General features: G+C 40.8%; 1 protein-coding gene across 3 annotated transcripts in view; it reads left to right on the forward strand.

Annotated features, from left to right (window-relative positions):
- The window catches only part of SLC17A8 (solute carrier family 17 member 8), a 56,128-nt gene extending 39,560 nt beyond the window's left edge, over positions 1-16,568 (forward strand). For 2 of the 3 annotated variants that reach the window (XM_072773268.1, XM_072773266.1), the window contains exons 6-12: positions 59-145; positions 503-642; positions 762-911; positions 1,856-1,988; positions 8,509-8,619; positions 12,449-12,576; positions 14,040-16,568. In XM_072773268.1, coding sequence (XP_072629369.1) covers positions 59-145; positions 503-642; positions 762-911; positions 1,856-1,988; positions 8,509-8,619; positions 12,449-12,576; positions 14,040-14,381 — 1,091 coding nt within the window. In that variant the 3' untranslated portion in view covers positions 14,382-16,568. The remainder of the gene's footprint in view (positions 1-58; positions 146-502; positions 643-761; positions 912-1,855; positions 1,989-8,508; positions 8,620-12,448; positions 12,577-14,039) is intronic. The other variant, XM_072773267.1, reaches the window with a different exon arrangement.
- Positions 16,569-16,931: the final 363 nt, after the last annotated feature.

Below are 16,931 nucleotides of genomic sequence, written 5' to 3' on the forward strand. Positions count from 1 at the left end.
TAGGTTGAAGGGGCCTGTGTGGCAGTTGTTCAGTTTCCTCCATGTTTTCTTGTTCTAGGCTCCTATGCAGGGGCAGTGATTGCCATGCCTCTGGCTGGGGTGTTGGTACAGTACATTGGATGGGCCTCTGTCTTTTATATTTATGGTGAGTAAGTTGACTTAATGAGTTCCCATGGATGACTCATAGAGTTGGTATTTCACTGTATAATGGGGTTGGCTAAGAATTTACTCTATGAAAATAGAGGTTATTAAAACAAATGTATCATATAAATGGAATACTTGTCTGCTTAGGATTCTTTTAATGCTTATATTAAAGTAGAATTCCTTAGTGAGAACAATATTGTCTTTCTTTAAATACCAGTTAACAACAACAACAGGCAAAGCAACAAAACAGTTTCTCCTAAATGAACATTGTGCCATGTGGGAATATTTTGAGAATTGGAATATTTAGAGACAGAAGACAAGGAAACCATAACTGTAAGCCTCTTGTTTTGTACTGCAGGCATTTTTGGGATTATTTGGTACATGTTCTGGCTATTGCAGGCCTATGAGTGCCCAGCTGCTCACCCAACAATATCCAGTGAGGAGAGGACATACATAGAGACAAGTATAGGAGAAGGAGCCAATGTGGTTAGCCTCAGTGTAAGTACAGATGGAAAGATCAAGACTTATCTCTTTCTCTTAGTGATTATACTGTCCTCTTAAGAAAAATTACATGTCAATATAGTTACTAAATTTCTCATGGTATTTTTACTCTCTAGAAATTTAACACACCATGGAAAAGATTTTTCACGTCGTTGCCGGTTTATGCAATCATTGTGGCAAATTTTTGCAGAAGCTGGACTTTTTATTTGCTGTTAATAAGTCAGCCTGCTTATTTTGAAGAGGTCTTTGGATTTGCAATAAGTAAGGTAAACACAGAGATGCTTCAAATATTCTTGAACTTTAAATCTCTTGCTTCTACTGAGAAAATCTTTGCGTGACAAAATAATTAAATTGCTGATCAAAATTCATAATGCTCCTGTGACATCAAATACCCTAGAAGTCAGACAGGTTTTACATCCTAGGCACAGTATACATAGCTATTTAATATCTTCTTCATAAGGATCAGGGCTGTATTAAGCTGCTTTTAAAGATGTATGTTCTATCTGAGCTCAAAATGGTTTTGAAGCTAAATTCAACGACTGCATATGAGGTACGGATACAAAGATTTCCAGGTAAGATGTTTTTGTGGGGTTTTCCCCCCTATAAATTACTCGGTGAGTAGCAGTAAGGGCCTTAAAGCTCATTTTGCAGACCACCCATTTCTCTGTAATGGTAATTGTAGCATTAAAAACCATTGCCTTGTATGGTTTAGAAAGAACCTCTTTCAATATCCTCAGTCATTGCCAATATTTCAGGGAGGAAAGATGTAGCTGGTGAAGCATAAACCATCATCATGAAAGACATGACCTCCTTTCTACAAGGGAAAGAACAGCGGCCGTAGAGGTCGATGTGTGCATAGCTCCCGGTACTGTCTGAAGTGACCGTGGAGAGCTAGCAGAGGCAAGTCACAGTGCTTGCCATCAGTCAAGGCTCACTCTGTGCCCAGTATTTGACTATCCTGTGCCAGACGCTATGGCAGGTGCTGGGGTTGAATGGCAGATTGGCAGATGAATACCAGTTGGGTCTACCCTCAAGGAGCTACCAATCTGGTACTTAAAATTATTCACTCATTCGTTGTTTATTATAAAATTCAGGACTATCTGGGTGGCAGGTAATTAGATAATTAAACTTGGTTGGGGGGGCAGGGAATTAGGGAAGTGAATCTCTCCAAAGCAGCTAGAAATAGCTCATTGTTCTTTATTCATTACAGGTGGGCCTCCTGTCAGCAGTCCCACACATGGTTATGACTATCATTGTGCCTATTGGAGGACAGTTGGCTGATTATTTAAGAAGCAGAAATATTTTGACCACAACGGCTGTCAGAAAAATCATGAACTGTGGAGGTACTATGGATTTCATTGGTGGCTTAGGCAGCCTTTAGAGAATGAGGTGAAACTGAGTTGCAGAGCATGTTTTGGAGGTTATGCCGAACCATTACAAGGATCTTGGGGCACCTGGGTGCCTCAATTGGTTGAGCGTCCGACTCTTCATTTTGGCTCAGGTCATGATCTCAGGGTTGTGAGGTTGAGCCCAGTGTTGGCTCCATGATCAGTGGGCAGTCTGCTTCTCTCCCTTTCCCTCATCCTCTGTCCCTCCCCAGCTTGCTCTCTCTCTCTCTCTCTCTTTCTCTCTTTCAAAGTCCATCCTCTGGCAGATACTTGAGTGTCCATCACACCCCCGCCAACTGGCCATTCAGTCCAAACTTGTGCAGCCTGTGATAGGACAACTTAGCTGGCAAATCTGTACACATCTCCCAGAAATGCTTCTTTCATCTGCTCTAGGCCAAAGCCAATTTCCTGTGACATATGTTTATTGTTTATCCTTCCCATACATTCTCCCAGTCACATAATCCTTTGCTTATGTAGATATTTTCCCTTATCACCTTCCCTTTCTACACATACAGGTTTCGGTAAGAAACCCAAGAAAGGTATTTCCTCTGAATGGTCTTCTTTCCTCTCAGCATATGCTGGTGTATGGGTAGGCACACACACAACCACACCTCATTCTCTTTTCTACTTTCACTGAGTTCCTGCTTTATGTTTTGATTTTGCAAAGACAAAGTAGAAGCCATGTGATTTTCCAAAAGAGGTAGGGAAAAGTAATTCTGAACCCCCGCAATGTTTATGATTGTTCACCTTTTAAAAAATCTTCCACTTTTTCCTTATCCCTTTTTGTATTTGTGTTTTAAATTTAGTATTTATTGGATGCTTTCTGTGTATAAAATCTGACCAGGGAGTTTGGGAATAGTCTGTGGGCATCGGATCTCCCCTCAGTTTGACTTCTGGCCCCAGGCAGAAATGGTTGGCTATGCCATTAACATGAACTTTTTTTTATAGGAGACTGAAGATTGGCAGTGGGTGAGAGGTGGGTGAGGGGTGAAGCTCCCTGGTGGGGGAGAGGTGAAGCTCTGTGGCACTGCATTTGTGGCAGCCAAGGTAGACAGAATAATGCTCCCCGCCCCCACCAAATGTTCAGGTTCTGATTCCCAGAATTTGTGGTTATGTTTACCTACGTGACAAAAGGAACTTTGCAGATGTGATTAAATTAAGGATCTTGAGATGGGGAGATTATCTTGGATTATCTGGATGGATCCAGTGTAATCATGAGGTTCCTTGTAAGAGGAGGCAGGAAGCTCAGTCAGAGGAGCTAGGATGATAGAGGCAAACGTCAGTGTAATACAGCCACAAGCCAGGAATGTAGACAGGCTCTAGAGGCTGGAAAAAGCAAGAATGGGGTTTCCCTAGAGTGTCCAGAAGGAGCACAGCTCTGCTAACATCCTGATTTTAGTTCTCTAGGATCCATTTTGGACTTCTGACCTGCAGCACTGTATGATCGTTAAGTCTGTATTATTTTAAGCCACTAAATTTTTGAAAATTTGTTACAGCAACAATCAGAAACTAATACAGGAGCCAATTCCTCTCCTCCGATGATCACATTCTGGCCCAGCTGAATAGTCCCCTCCATACCAGGCCCTGAGTATTTCTTTCCATCTCTGACTTTGCTCACTCCCTTGATCTTTACTGTGAGTTCAGCTCACCTTCACTTCTCACCTTAGTCCTCGCCACATGTCCTTCCACATGGGTTCATCTTCCCTCCTGTGAAGTCCACCTCAACCTCCAGTGACTGCTCCTTCCTGTACATATACTTGGTTGGTAACTCATCACTTCCTGCTTTATTATAGTTCTTGCAGGAAAGTGTTTTAGGCAGAGAGAGTAGCATGAGCAATGGCCCCAAGGCAGGCATGAATGTGGCATGTTAGGCCGGAAGGAAGGATAGTCAGAATGGGTGGAGCTAAAGGAGTGAGGTAGAGAGAGACAGGAGATGGGACCAGGATGCTGGACTAGAGCCAGATCTTGGGAGGCTTCATAGATGTGCACACAGCTTGGATTTTATTTGAAATGCCCAGGGAAGCAAATAGAGGGTTTAAAGCAGAGAAAGTGACATGATTTGATTTGTGTTTTTAAATCTGAAGAGTAGAAGATAGAACATAAGAGTGAAAGAAGGGAGACCAGCTAGGAAGCTATTTCATTTATTCTGTCAAGAGAATATGGTGAGTTGAACTAAAGTGGTACCAACGGAAGTAGAGAGAGTGGGAGGGATTTCTAAATTCTCCAAGCCTAACTTTCTTCTTTAAAATCTGAATAATAGTATTTACTTCCAATGATGGTTATGAATGTTAAATGGGATGATGTACAAATACACCTAGCATGGGTTCAACCTATAGAAGGTTCTCAGCATATGTCAATGCCTTTTTCCTCTTCTGTGTTTAAGACACTGGCAAAACAGAAGTTTTCTAAGGAAGCATTCAATAACTATATGCTATTCAAATGTACCCATGGTCAAAATTATGCAACCTCTTAACCTCGAAGTTGAAAGAAAATTCTGGATTTCAACCCCACTTGCACAACTGCATCTCCAGCCACATGCCTTGAGGACTCTGAATCTATTTTATAGGACTATCTTGCTCTGTTTAATTTTGCCCCGATCACTTCAGCCATCATTCCTCCATAATCGATAGTGTTGGTGTCGGGTGGTGGTGGTGAGAATACTCAACGATTTTGAGGTACTAATGAAGTAACTTTTGAGAATAATTTTTTTTTGTTCTAGACACTAGAATGCAAACACAGAATCTCCCTAGCATCTGCCTCATCTTTAAAAAAGAAACACACAAAATAGCATCATCAACAAAAACCAATTCAAACCTCTTCACATGTCTTTTCATGTCATTTTATATTTTGAAATAGCAGGACCAGTGAGTTCCACATTGTATGTTTTAAAAAATGGTTGTTCTATTCTGCTTATATACAAAGATGCTAGACTAGAGATGAATATGTGAAGAGAGAGTTTTATGCCATCACCGAGTAAGCCAGATTGATTTGGACAAAACAAACACTTGCATGATCTTCTGGAGAATTTAGTTGGTCTCATGTTCTCTGAGAAGAAATATAGAGGGCATTTCTTATCGGAGAAGGATCACACATTTTCTGGAGTCTGTCACCTTTTCTTTCCATGGGGATGTTTGCTGCTAGAATCGTTTAAAGCAAACAGATCACCTAAGACATGAAGCTCTGTTCTAGTTCATTCTCGATCAGGGCACATCTCCAAGATCTTCAAAACCAGATGTCAAATCCTTGTACTTCCTTCTGTAGTATGTGTAAAGTGAGACTGGGAGAAAAAAGTCTTGTCTGGCTGAATTGGTTGCCTGTGTGAACTTTAGATTGTTTTAATATGAGATGAACATTTTTCTCAGACCTTTAAATCATAGTTCTGTTTCTCTTGTCAGCTCCAAAGAGGTTCACGTCCAAGATTTTTTGATCACCTCTGAAGTTCACATTTTATTCTCAAGCTCCTAAAGCATACAGTCCTATCTGTAGCATTTTTCGCTGTTGATAAGAACCACTTAGGCTCTTAATTTTTTTTTCTCCCTTTGGAAATCTACTATTTGGCAAAGATCATCCCCCCCACCTCTTACAGATGAACCAGTGTATCATTTGTAAGTTTTATTCTTCACAAAATGTCTCTGTTCTAATTCTTTGGAGGAGTTAATTCTTTGGTACAACTTTTGCCTAGAGTGTTAAGATAAAAGAGGTTTCAGCCAGATGCCTTGATATTTAAGACAGGTTGAGTCTTAAGTACATACAGTTCGTATATAAAACACTAGCAATTTTTCCTTATATATATGACTTAAAACGTCGAAACAGAATTGATTAATGAGTAGATGCGGTATAAAGCCCACAGTGGATAAGCACTACTGTTTTTGTTTCATCTGATTCTCTTTAAAAGATTTTTTAAAGAAGATCTTATTTTTTATCTATCATCTATCTATCTATCCATTATCTATCTATCTATCTATCATCTATCTATCTATCTATCATCTATCTATCTATCATCTATCATCCATCCATTTAGGGAGTGTGGGGGCTGGGCAGAGGGACAGAGAGTGTTAAGCAGGCTGCATGCCCAGCATGGAGCCTGAGGCCGGGCTTCATCTTATGACCTGAGACGGTGACCGGAACTAAAACTGGGAGCTGGTAGCTTAGCCACTGAGCCACCCCAGCGCCCCATCATCTGATTCTCTTTGATGCCCATCTAAAAGAATTACTGGTGCTTGCCCTGTTTCTTTGACAGTGTGGGGGAAAATGAGCTCAGAAGGTAAGCAACGTACCAAGGTCTACAGAAAGTGTTTTCACTTGTGTTTCAACTTAATTGTCTTGGTTCTGCGTCCTATTTCCTTTCCTTTGCATCAATTCACCAAATATTATTTGTTGAACGCCTGCTGTACACTGGCTGGGCTCTGCCTTGAACGTGGTACCCTGTAGGGGGACCAAAACACAAACTAAGACTCAGGAAGCAGTGTTGAAAGGTCCTGTGAGATCAGTGAGAGGGGAGAGGCATGGGCTCCACTGCAGGGAGCAAGGGCGGCTGGTGGGGGAGGGGGGTTGACTGGGGTGGGGGGGATTCTGAGAGGAGGCCGCATTTGAGCTGGACTTTAAAGGATAGGAAGGTTGCTTTAGAAAAAGAGAACTAAGTAGCTGGAGAAGAGCATCCTGGGCAAAGGAAGAGCCCGTGAAACACGTCAGGGGCGTGGAACCGTGTTGTGAGTGGGAAATGGCTCAGGGATCCATGGGACAACAACAGAGGGCCTTATGTGGCCTGGGGGTGGTGGTACTGCAGATTGGACTGAAATAGTGAGGAAGGCTGATTGCACCAAACTGATAATGTGGAACCTTGACGAAAGTTAAGCCAAGGGTCAAGGGATTAGATTTGTGGTTTAGGAAGAGAGTGATGTGGAGAATGGGTCAGAGGAGGAAGAGATGGGGAGACCATTAAAGCAGCTACTGAGGTAGCCCAGGGGAGAGGTAATGGGGTCAGGACAAGACAGTGGCAGAGGGGAAAGCAGAGGTCAGATTTGATACCCTAGATTTGTGTGGGAAAGCTGAGGAAGAGTGAGAAGTAGCCAAGATGATTCTGAGATTTGTACGTTTGACTTTCGGGTTTTTTTTTTTTTTAAGATTTTATAAAAAAAGTAATCTCTATACTCAATGTGGGGCTCAAACTTGCAACCCTAAGATCAAGAACCAGCCAGGTGCCCTACTTTTGGTCGACTTTTGAGCTGTGCTTGTGTAACAGGCACTGTATTTGATGCCTTATATTCCCAATTTTGTTTAATCTAGTGTCCAACAAGGTTGCAGTATTAGCCCCATTTTGGGGGATGAGGCATTGAAGGGGTGTAGCGACATGTCTAGGGTCACATACTTAGTGATTGGTTATGGAATCTGAGCCCAGGCTTGTCTGACTCTAAAGTCTAAAGTCTGACTATAAATATTCTCTAAAAGGGAATATAGTTTCACTTTCCTCCAGTAGCCAGACCATTCACAAGGTTCTAAACATGGGTGGGTAGGTTAATTTAAAGAAGAGAGAGCATGGTGGGGGTGATGTGGTGGTGGTGGTGGTCTTTGTTTAGAAGTAAAACATAGGGGAACAGAGGTGTGATGTGAGTATGTGGTCTTTGAGGTAACTACAGGGCGGGTGGGCGGTGTCTGGAATCAGCAGTCTCCAGAACAAGGCATCATTGCCTTCCACCTCCCAGGGCACTTCATATACCTGGAAATGGCACTTATACCATCTTTGTGTCTGCTCTTGACTGAAGTTGTGTGTGTGTGTGTCTGTATGTGTGCCTGTGTGTGTGTTTTGTGAGAAGGAACATCTTCATAATTTCCACATCCCTTTTTTTATTGTACCAGATTCACTTATTTGGAATGAAAGGAACAGAAAGTACTTTTGTCCTGCTCTACTTCTGTGCGAATATCTCATGGTTTTATGAAGAGGCCCGAGAGCTTGGCAAACTTCTGAAAGGGAGGGATTTTTGCCTTATGCTTTAAAAGAAGTGAAGTGCTGCTTTTTGTTTCAGATATTCACTGCAGTTTTCTGGTCATTCCTGGCAACGTATATTAGAGTGTTGTCATTCTATTTTTCCGTGAGAGGCCATAACTTATAGAATCAAAGGGGGATCTTTGACAGTACATGAGAGAGTTTTAGTGTTTAGAAATGGCAGGGGCAACTACCCATGGAGCAACTAATAATAAAGATTCCCTGTCCCAGGGGCATCTTTGGAACATGCTGGAGCCATTCAGTATTCAGAGTGCACCTGTACACTGGAAGGCTCACGGAACCCCTAGCTGGTATTAGCATAGTCATGTGGTCATGAAACCCCCCTGGTAATGTTGTGAGCAATGTGCCAGCAAGTATATACTAGAAACTTAGGTCTGTGGAAATATGAAAAGATTCTCATTTGATAAATTCATGAACTGAGCCGAATGACATGAAAACAACATTTTTCCCCCTTGCTGTTTCCATTTGCAGGTTTTGGCATGGAGGCAACCTTACTCCTGGTGGTTGGCTTTTCCCATACCAAAGGGGTGGCCATCTCCTTTCTGGTGCTTGCTGTAGGATTTAGCGGCTTTGCTATTTCAGGTGATGTGTCCTTTGGTTTTCCATTTTTTCTACAGATTCAGCAAGTCTTGGGAGGAAGGAAGGAGAAGGGAATATTGTTTCACTTTCCCTTAGTAGCCAGACCATTCACAAGGAGCAGGTTACTGGCTAGACGGTTTCATAATGTGGGGCTGACTTTTTAAGATCGCTGAGGACCAGGCCTGGGAGCCCAGTCGAGCTGGGATTGTCCCTACTTCCCTGCTTGGAGAAAGACACAAAATGCAGATACCCCCCTGAGCCACAGGCAGAGGCATAAGCATGTGTCCCAGGTGAAGGGGCATGTTCATGCCTCTGGACCAGGTCACCTTACCTCACAGAGGCTCTTGTGACATTTTCAGTCCTCACTTTGAACTAGAGAATGGCTAACATCAGCCCAAAAGTCAGGTGGTAGAGTCATTTGACATAGTGTCCTAAAATTCAAAGTTTTTTGTTTTAAGTGGAAAGCTTCTTTAGATTTTGTCTTCGCCACAGCTTTCCTTTTCTAGAGAAGAAAGTGCAGGTCTGGCTGACTATAAACCTCTGCTCTTTCTTCTATTCTAGGCTGCCTGAGAGATCAGGGTAAGAATATCCCAGGGCAGAAAGATATGGAACCTCTGATAGTTTTTTAAACCATCCCCAAAATAAAGCCTTGGTCTTTTAGAAATAAATAGAGCTGCTCAACAGTGAAATTAAGGGGGGAAAAGTCTGTTTTAAAAGAAACATGCAGCTAAGAACTTGGGCTTGGAGGGGCATAAACCTGATTTTGAGGCCTCTCTCTACTCGTTGCTCTGCATAAACGAAAAAAATGCTAAGTTATTGAAAATCCCAAGCCCTGGTTTCCTCATGGGATTGTTGGGAGATCTCCAGGAACTGGAGGTAGTTCTGCACCCGGGTGCATTTCCTAGGATAAGTCAGGGCTGTTTGCACTAGGAGGGATGTTACAGCGGGGAAAAAAAATCAGATGGTGTCCTCATAAAGTTTACATTCTAGTAGAAATAAAGCATTTGAAAACCTTTACCCAGGGCGAGAAGCACAACCAGACTAATAAGTATTCACTCTTGTGAATTGGATTGTTCAGTTATTACCCACTTTCACCTTGGGCTTCTCAAACTTTGACGCACATACAAACCACCCTGCAATCTTGCAAGATGCAGATTCTGATTCAGCAGGTTCCAAGCGGGGCCTGAGATTCAGCATCTCTCATGAGCTCCCCAGCGCGGCTGCAGTGGCTGCTACCGGGGTCTACACTCTGAGCAGCAAAAATTCTAAAGCAATTCAGCTGATTTCCAGCAGATGTTGAGGAACATCTTCCCCCCGTAGCACTGTGCTGCAAAAGGGATTCATATCCTGTCTCCAGAGATAATGAAATATTTAGGTTCATGTCGTTCCTGGATTACCAATTATGCCACGGGCAGGAGAGAAACGCAATATACCAAAAACAGCACCTGCCTTTATTTATTTATTTATTTACTTTTTTTTTTTTTCTTTAAAGCACTTCCTCAGTGCTGGCGACTTTTTGACATGATCTTGTTTAATGCTCCTGACAACACAATGAGAGGGATATTGCTATATCCATTTTACCAGTGAGGACACCAGGGCTCAGAGAGGTGACTCAACTTGCTTATGTAACTTGAGTGGCTAGGATTGGAAAAAAGTTTTGCCTGACCAGTAGTTGCACTGTGGAGGAACAATAGACTTGGGGGTGATAATTCCTCAGGATCTGCTATCTGCCACCATAGACATGCCGGGGAAGACTGGGATCATTTGGGAAATGACTGTTAACAAGAGAGCTGAGACAGGTCGGTTAGGAAGATAGAGGGATGGATGACACTTGCTCTGAGAAATGTCCTGTAGAGAGAAGACAGACTTTCCTAGCTTGTGAGCTTTTGATTGTTTTGTATCCGCCACAAAAAACAAAAACAAAAACAAAAAACTATCAGTATCTTGGTTTCTCAAAGATTTTTTTCTCCTAAACACCAGGATTGCACAGCTAGAAATCTAAATCTTTTCTCACATTATCTTTAGCTGAACGCAGATGCCTAGGCTTTGTATCAGAATATAATACTCAACAATCATATTAATTGCTTCTTATCTCTGGGTTCTTTTCTAATAAAGTGTTTATCGCTTTCAAATCAACAGTAAGATTAATTAATCTTGCAGCTGTTTTATATTCTGATTGTCTGACACTTTGATCTGAAAGAGAAGGTACATTTATTATAGAAAAGGTTTTCTCAAAATTCTCTCTGAATCAGAGGTAGGGAAAAACAACCAATGTGCCAGATTAGGGGAAAAATTTTTTTTTTTTAAATCCTATTTTCAGGTTCTTTGCTCAGAATAGAGAATGAAAAAGCAAGGCTAAGGGAAACAAAAACATGAATAAACAAAGCCTACAATCCCCTGCTGTAATTTCAATGGCTCGAATGCGTAATTAAACAATTATTTATCAAGTGCGTACCATGTACCAGACCCTTTGCCAATTCAGGGAAGATAGTGGTAAACAAGACCGATGGATAACCACCCATAAGGACCATTCGTATTGGTTTTCACCTCTGTGTACCATGGACTTAACATCCATTATTTAACTTAATTCTTACAACAACTTTATAAGACTGATTATGCCAGCTGGTAGATGAAGAAGCAGAGGTTCTGAAGACTTCAATCCTTTGTCCACATTTGCATCTCAATCAAGCTGCCAGAGACAAGTCCATCTGACTCTAGAAAGTTCACCCAGCAAGAGCAACACTAGTAGAGTTGGGTCCCAGTGCGTGTGGCCTCCTCCTTCAGAGCCTAGCACCTAGCACCTTCCCCTGCCTTCACTGCTCTTCCTTCATTCCATTCATTTTTCTCTCTTGATAAACAGTTATCATTTTGGAGAAGATACTCAGAGAGGGAGACGCTGAGCCAGCGGCAGCCTCAGGCAGTGTCCTGGTGGTGGTAGTGGCACTGGTTGGCATCCCTCTTCCCCCAGGCTCGACTCACAACTTTATGACTTTTTTTTTTAAAGATTTATTTATTTGTTTATTCAGAAAGAGAGAGAGAGAGAGAGAGAGAGAGGCAGAGACACAGGCAGAGGGAGAAGTAGGCTCCATGCAGGAAGCCTGTCGTGGGACTCGATCCGGGACTCCAGCATCATACCCCGGGCTGCAGGCGGCGCTAAACCACTGTGCCACCGGGGCTGCCCTGTTTATGACTTAAGTAGTCATCTTGCCCCCATGTTAGAGGAGAGAACAAAGGCCTAAAAATTACTTAAGTGTTGGAAGTGAGATCCAAGACCAGCTTTACAGACTCCAAATCAAGTATGGATGTGGAAGTCTTGTGGAGGTCACGGGAGTTCTGCCAATGTTTTTGCAAATATTTGTTATCAGAAAAGTATCTTTCCCATTGGGCCATGTGGCCACCAAGATAAGCTTACCTCTGGTGGCCTTTTGGAAGTGAGCTGAGGACCGGGATGGGGAGAGTATTATGAGGCCAGATTTGGTTCTAATCGCACTGTAAACAATCGGTGCAGTTGTTTACTCTGAGTAAATGTGATCCTGTCAATTTTTTTTCAGTATTGCCCAAAACACTGTTATTTTGGAGTTCTACCTAGGAGCATAGGTGTCATAAATCCCCCATGGAGGGTTCATGGGAGCCATTGCTGATCAATCACAGCACGTTTTTCTGCTATGCACAAAGCCTGACGATTCTCAATGTAGCCACCTTGGGAGAGGTATATAACTATACCATTAGTTATACGGTAGAGGAGACCAAATAGATTGATGAGAGTTGGGAAAAGCTGTGTAGTGCCCAAAATGTTCTGGACTCTGATTTTGAGGTTTTGGCTTCACCGTAGGTTTTAACGTCAACCACCTGGACATTGCTCCCCGTTATGCCAGCATTCTCATGGGGATCTCAAATGGAGTGGGAACCCTTTCTGGAATGGTCTGTCCCCTTATTGTTGGTGCAATGACGAAGCACAAGGTAATGGTCTCCTTTGGGGCTATGGGTTGCAGTATCAGAGACTGAAGTACTATGCAAACTTGAGAGCTCAAGGCTCTGCCCCAGCCTATAAATCCTGTAAATGTGTATGTCCTTGACTTTGGCTGAGTCATTTGAACTTCTTTTTTCTCTCTTCTTCTTCTTCTTCTTCTTCTTCTTCTTCTTCTTCTTCTTCTTCTTCTTCTTCTTCTTCTTCTTCTTCTTTTTTTCACTATTGTTTATTGATAGTAATAGGGCTGATTGATGTTTGGTTCCACATTTCCTCAACTGAGAAGTAAAAGCAGTGTGTATGGGGGAGGAGGTGAAATGAACATCATCGGGACGGTTTAGAGGCACGAGGAAGAAACTGTTGTGATCAACTCAGGATAAATAATTTACCCAAGATTGTTTTATAATTCTAAGTAATTAAACTTTATAGCCCATTTCCACCTATTACTTAGCATGTTCTAGTTAGAGATATTAGTACTGTTATACTTCCTTATTGTGAAGAAAATGAACAAGACATTAATGGCCTTACTGGAGAACTTACAAAGGCAGGGCTCTCAGTCATTATGGAGCCTTGTGCATTTAGACAAGGGTGGGTAGTAGAGGAGGATCCCAGATCTAGCCGGAGTTCAACCACAGGCCACATGGTTTCTTAGTCTCTGTCACTAAAAAGATTTCAGGATGCTGCTTTCCACAAATAAGAATTTTTTGATTCTATGGAGTTTTTACCCAATTTTTTCTTAGTTGGATTGCCTATTACTAATATGATTCCAGAAATTCTGCCAGCTTCTTGGAACAAATATATAAGTTAATTTTTCTTTTTTTTTAATAGAAAAGGAAGATGGGTTTTGGGGATTTTATAGGCAGAGGATCCAGGTTTTCCCTCTCTGTTCATGAGATGATGGTATGGGTAACATGACCACTAAATTTCAGATATTAATTTCACCCAACTTTAAACCCAAATTTCCATCATTTTTTGATTTACTGTATTTTACACAGAAAATTAGATTATAAATAAGCTACTGACAGTCAAGAGTGAGCATTTTCACAATTGAAATATTGTTATGTATCCAATGGTAAACAAGAAGGAGACCTCTGATATTTAAAATGGTGGGTTCCTAAAGCAAATTTAATGTAACCTACCATATGAACGGAAATCCCATTTGTATATTTAAAAGACCTGTGAATGGTGCTGCATATATTTTTACATATTGTTTATTTTAAAAAGTATTTTTCTAAATTAAAAAAATGCACATTCATTGTAGTTTTAACTTTATTTTTTAAACACTCTAATTCTGCTTGGCTCCTGGGCATGCTTCTGACACATGCCTTCCCTAGAAGTATAGCATTGCCTTTGGGTGTAGGCAGGAGATTTTGTCCCAGTGGAAGCCTCTAGAACAAACTGTTAATCCCTATTTTTGGTTAAAACCCATTAGCTGGTACTCTATTTCCTTGTTTAGACCCGGGAGGAATGGCAGAATGTGTTCCTTATAGCCGCCCTGGTGCACTACAGTGGTGTGATCTTCTATGGAGTCTTCGCTTCCGGGGAGAAACAGGAGTGGGCTGACCCTGAGAATCTCTCTGAGGAGAAGTGTGGAATTATTGACCAGGATGAATTAGCGGAGGAGACAGAACTCAACCACGAGAGTTTTGCGAGCCCCAATAAGAAGATGTCTTATGGTGCCACCACCCAGAATTGTGAAGTCCAGAAGAAATGGAGAGGACAGAGGGGAGTGACTCTCGATGAGGAAGAGCTGACATCCCACCAGAATGAAGAGGGAAGCTTTTCAGACACAGCCTAATGTCTGAGGGGCACTTTCATCTCTCCTTACCTTAGAACCAGAAAGTATCCATACCTATTGCCTTCCCTGTAGCCCAGCTTGCCAGAGGGTCAAATATGTGAACACTGGAGGTAGGAGGGGGGAGAAGAGGAGATCTAATCAGCAACAGAGAAAGAAAGGAAAAATATTATCTTGCAATGACACTTAACGGGCATAGAGCTTGCTCTCAGTTGAAAAAATGGGGATAAATATATAATTTTTTTGGATTGGCAGTTGACTCTTCTCAAAGAATTCTTTAAGAATTGAACTTATTCAGAAAAGAATGACTAGAAGAATAAGGGAGATAATACCATGCTGTTCAAAGAAAAATTGAAGGAACTGTCCGTATTTGGCCTGGAGCAGAGAAAACATTAGCTCTCACTGCATTTCTGAGGGCATCCATGCAGAAGAGCATTTCCTATTCCCAGGAAAGGCTACTGCTCAGGGAGGCCCTGCATTGTGCCAGGTGCTTTAGAAGCATTCTTACTTAATTTCCACACCACTGTGACATACGTTTCTTGTCGTCATTTTACAATTAAGGAAGCTAAAGCAACAAGATACTGAATTGCCCAAGGGCCAGGGCTGAGATTGGAGGGGTACAGAATAGGTGGCAGTTTCAGGGAAGAACTTTCCACCTCAATGTAGAGAAGACTTTTTTTTTTTTTTTTTTTAAATAATGAAAACTGACACTGGAGAGGGTTGTCTTGGGGATAATATCTTATTTTGGAAAGCATGGAGGATGGGAAACATTTGGGTTGATGTGAAAGCATCGCCATTTTACGAGGGGCTGGATTAAAAGATCCTGGGTTTGGAGAGAGGTTAAAATGTAAAATGTTAAAACAAAACAAAACAAAACAAACAAAAAACAAGAAAGGAGAAAGAAAAGAAAAAGGAAAAAAGGTAAGTAAGATAGATAAATTTTCAGGCATCTGATGTCTAGAATGGCTGAGAAGAAAGCAAGGGCTTGACTAAATTTTGACCCTTCATGATATCAAGAATGTAGTTAAATAAATAATGTCCCAGATTACTTATAGATCTTTAGGACATTTAGTAATTTAAGAAGTTGATTCATGTGTTTTATTAGGTGAAATTCTCTTGGAAGAGTCTTCTGGTTTAAAAAATGTATATCTTTAGCCATTTCTGCTGGTGATATTTAGAAGTTTGATCAAACCATGCACAACTATGATTGAAGTGTTCCTAATGGCTTTATTTGGAATGTTACTGGGGAAAAACCACAATAGTAATTATCCAGGGAAATGAAATGAAAGCATGTATGAAAGCACCTGTGGCAACTAGACCCATAGCTAATGTTGAAAAATTCATCTTTGGTCATATAAGGCAATACCATGGATACTCTCTGGATATATTTTAAAATCTAATGGTATTTCAAAATTTAAAGCTGGCATGTAAAGGATTGTTTGAAAATAAAGTTATTTCCCTGTTTATTGGTTTTGAAAATTTTATTTCTACTTTCAGAAGAAAAATATAATGTCAAAGAAAAATTATAGATTTGCTTGTAACTTATTATCATAGAGTGTTTTTTTTTTTTTTGTAAGTTCTCCCATATACATGTCTGGTCCCTAATTGTACCAGCAGAGTTGCAGTGTATTTTTAAAAAAAGAACAATTCTGAAAGAAAGAAAGAATTGCCTGACTCTCTAGTAAATAATATTCTATATGTCATTGGTATATAATTTTTTATCATATATCTTTAAATCTCTTTAATGAGTGAATGTATGTATTCCCATAGAACAGTTCCTGGCATGTAGAAAGTGCTCAACAAACATGAACCATCATCATCATTATCATCTTGCAGCCTTTCAACTTTTCATTTGAAAAGAAATCAAGCTATATACTTTTCATCCATTAGCCATAGACTTTATTGTGAAAATCGTGCTGTTTTCTAAGTAAAAAAAAAAAAAAAATTAGAGAGAGAAAGAGAAATTTATGGTAGCCAGTGTTTTATTTTTTCTTCTGTTAATAAAGTCAAGTAACTATTAAAAGAACTCATGATAATCCTTAAGGTAATATTGTAGATTGCAATACAAAGTTGTATTTACTCCACCATTTAAACTCAATGTCCTATGTAGAAATCCCACATTTTGAGAAATCAAAGCATTTAGGGTGCCTGTAACTTGTCTTTCTAATATTAAAGAAAGAAAAAAAAATAGAGCCCTGGATCATGGTGTTAACAATGAAAACATGTTTTGTTGTGATGGGTTTTGCAAAGGTTGCATGGCACAGATAATTACATTTGAATACCAGGCAAGATGGAATGTTCAAGTCTGTGGATGTTTTGCTGCAAATCTCCATTTGTAGGTCCACCCTTGGAGGTAAGTCATAGATTCAGCAGAAGGGAAGGGAAGGCCTAAGAGTGTTGGATTCTTGAGATAAGAAATGTCTGACTGGACCTTTTGAAAGAATGTAAGTGTTGGAGACTCCTAAACACGACCAAAAAAAATTATGCCAGAAATCATGGCACATTCGTCATCCCTGCATGGATGTTAAGTTCAACAGGTAAAAACTGGAATGT

Source organism: Canis lupus, chromosome 13 (assembly GCF_048164855.1).
Source record: "Canis lupus baileyi chromosome 13, mCanLup2.hap1, whole genome shotgun sequence".
Taxonomy (NCBI): domain Eukaryota; kingdom Metazoa; phylum Chordata; class Mammalia; order Carnivora; family Canidae; genus Canis; species Canis lupus.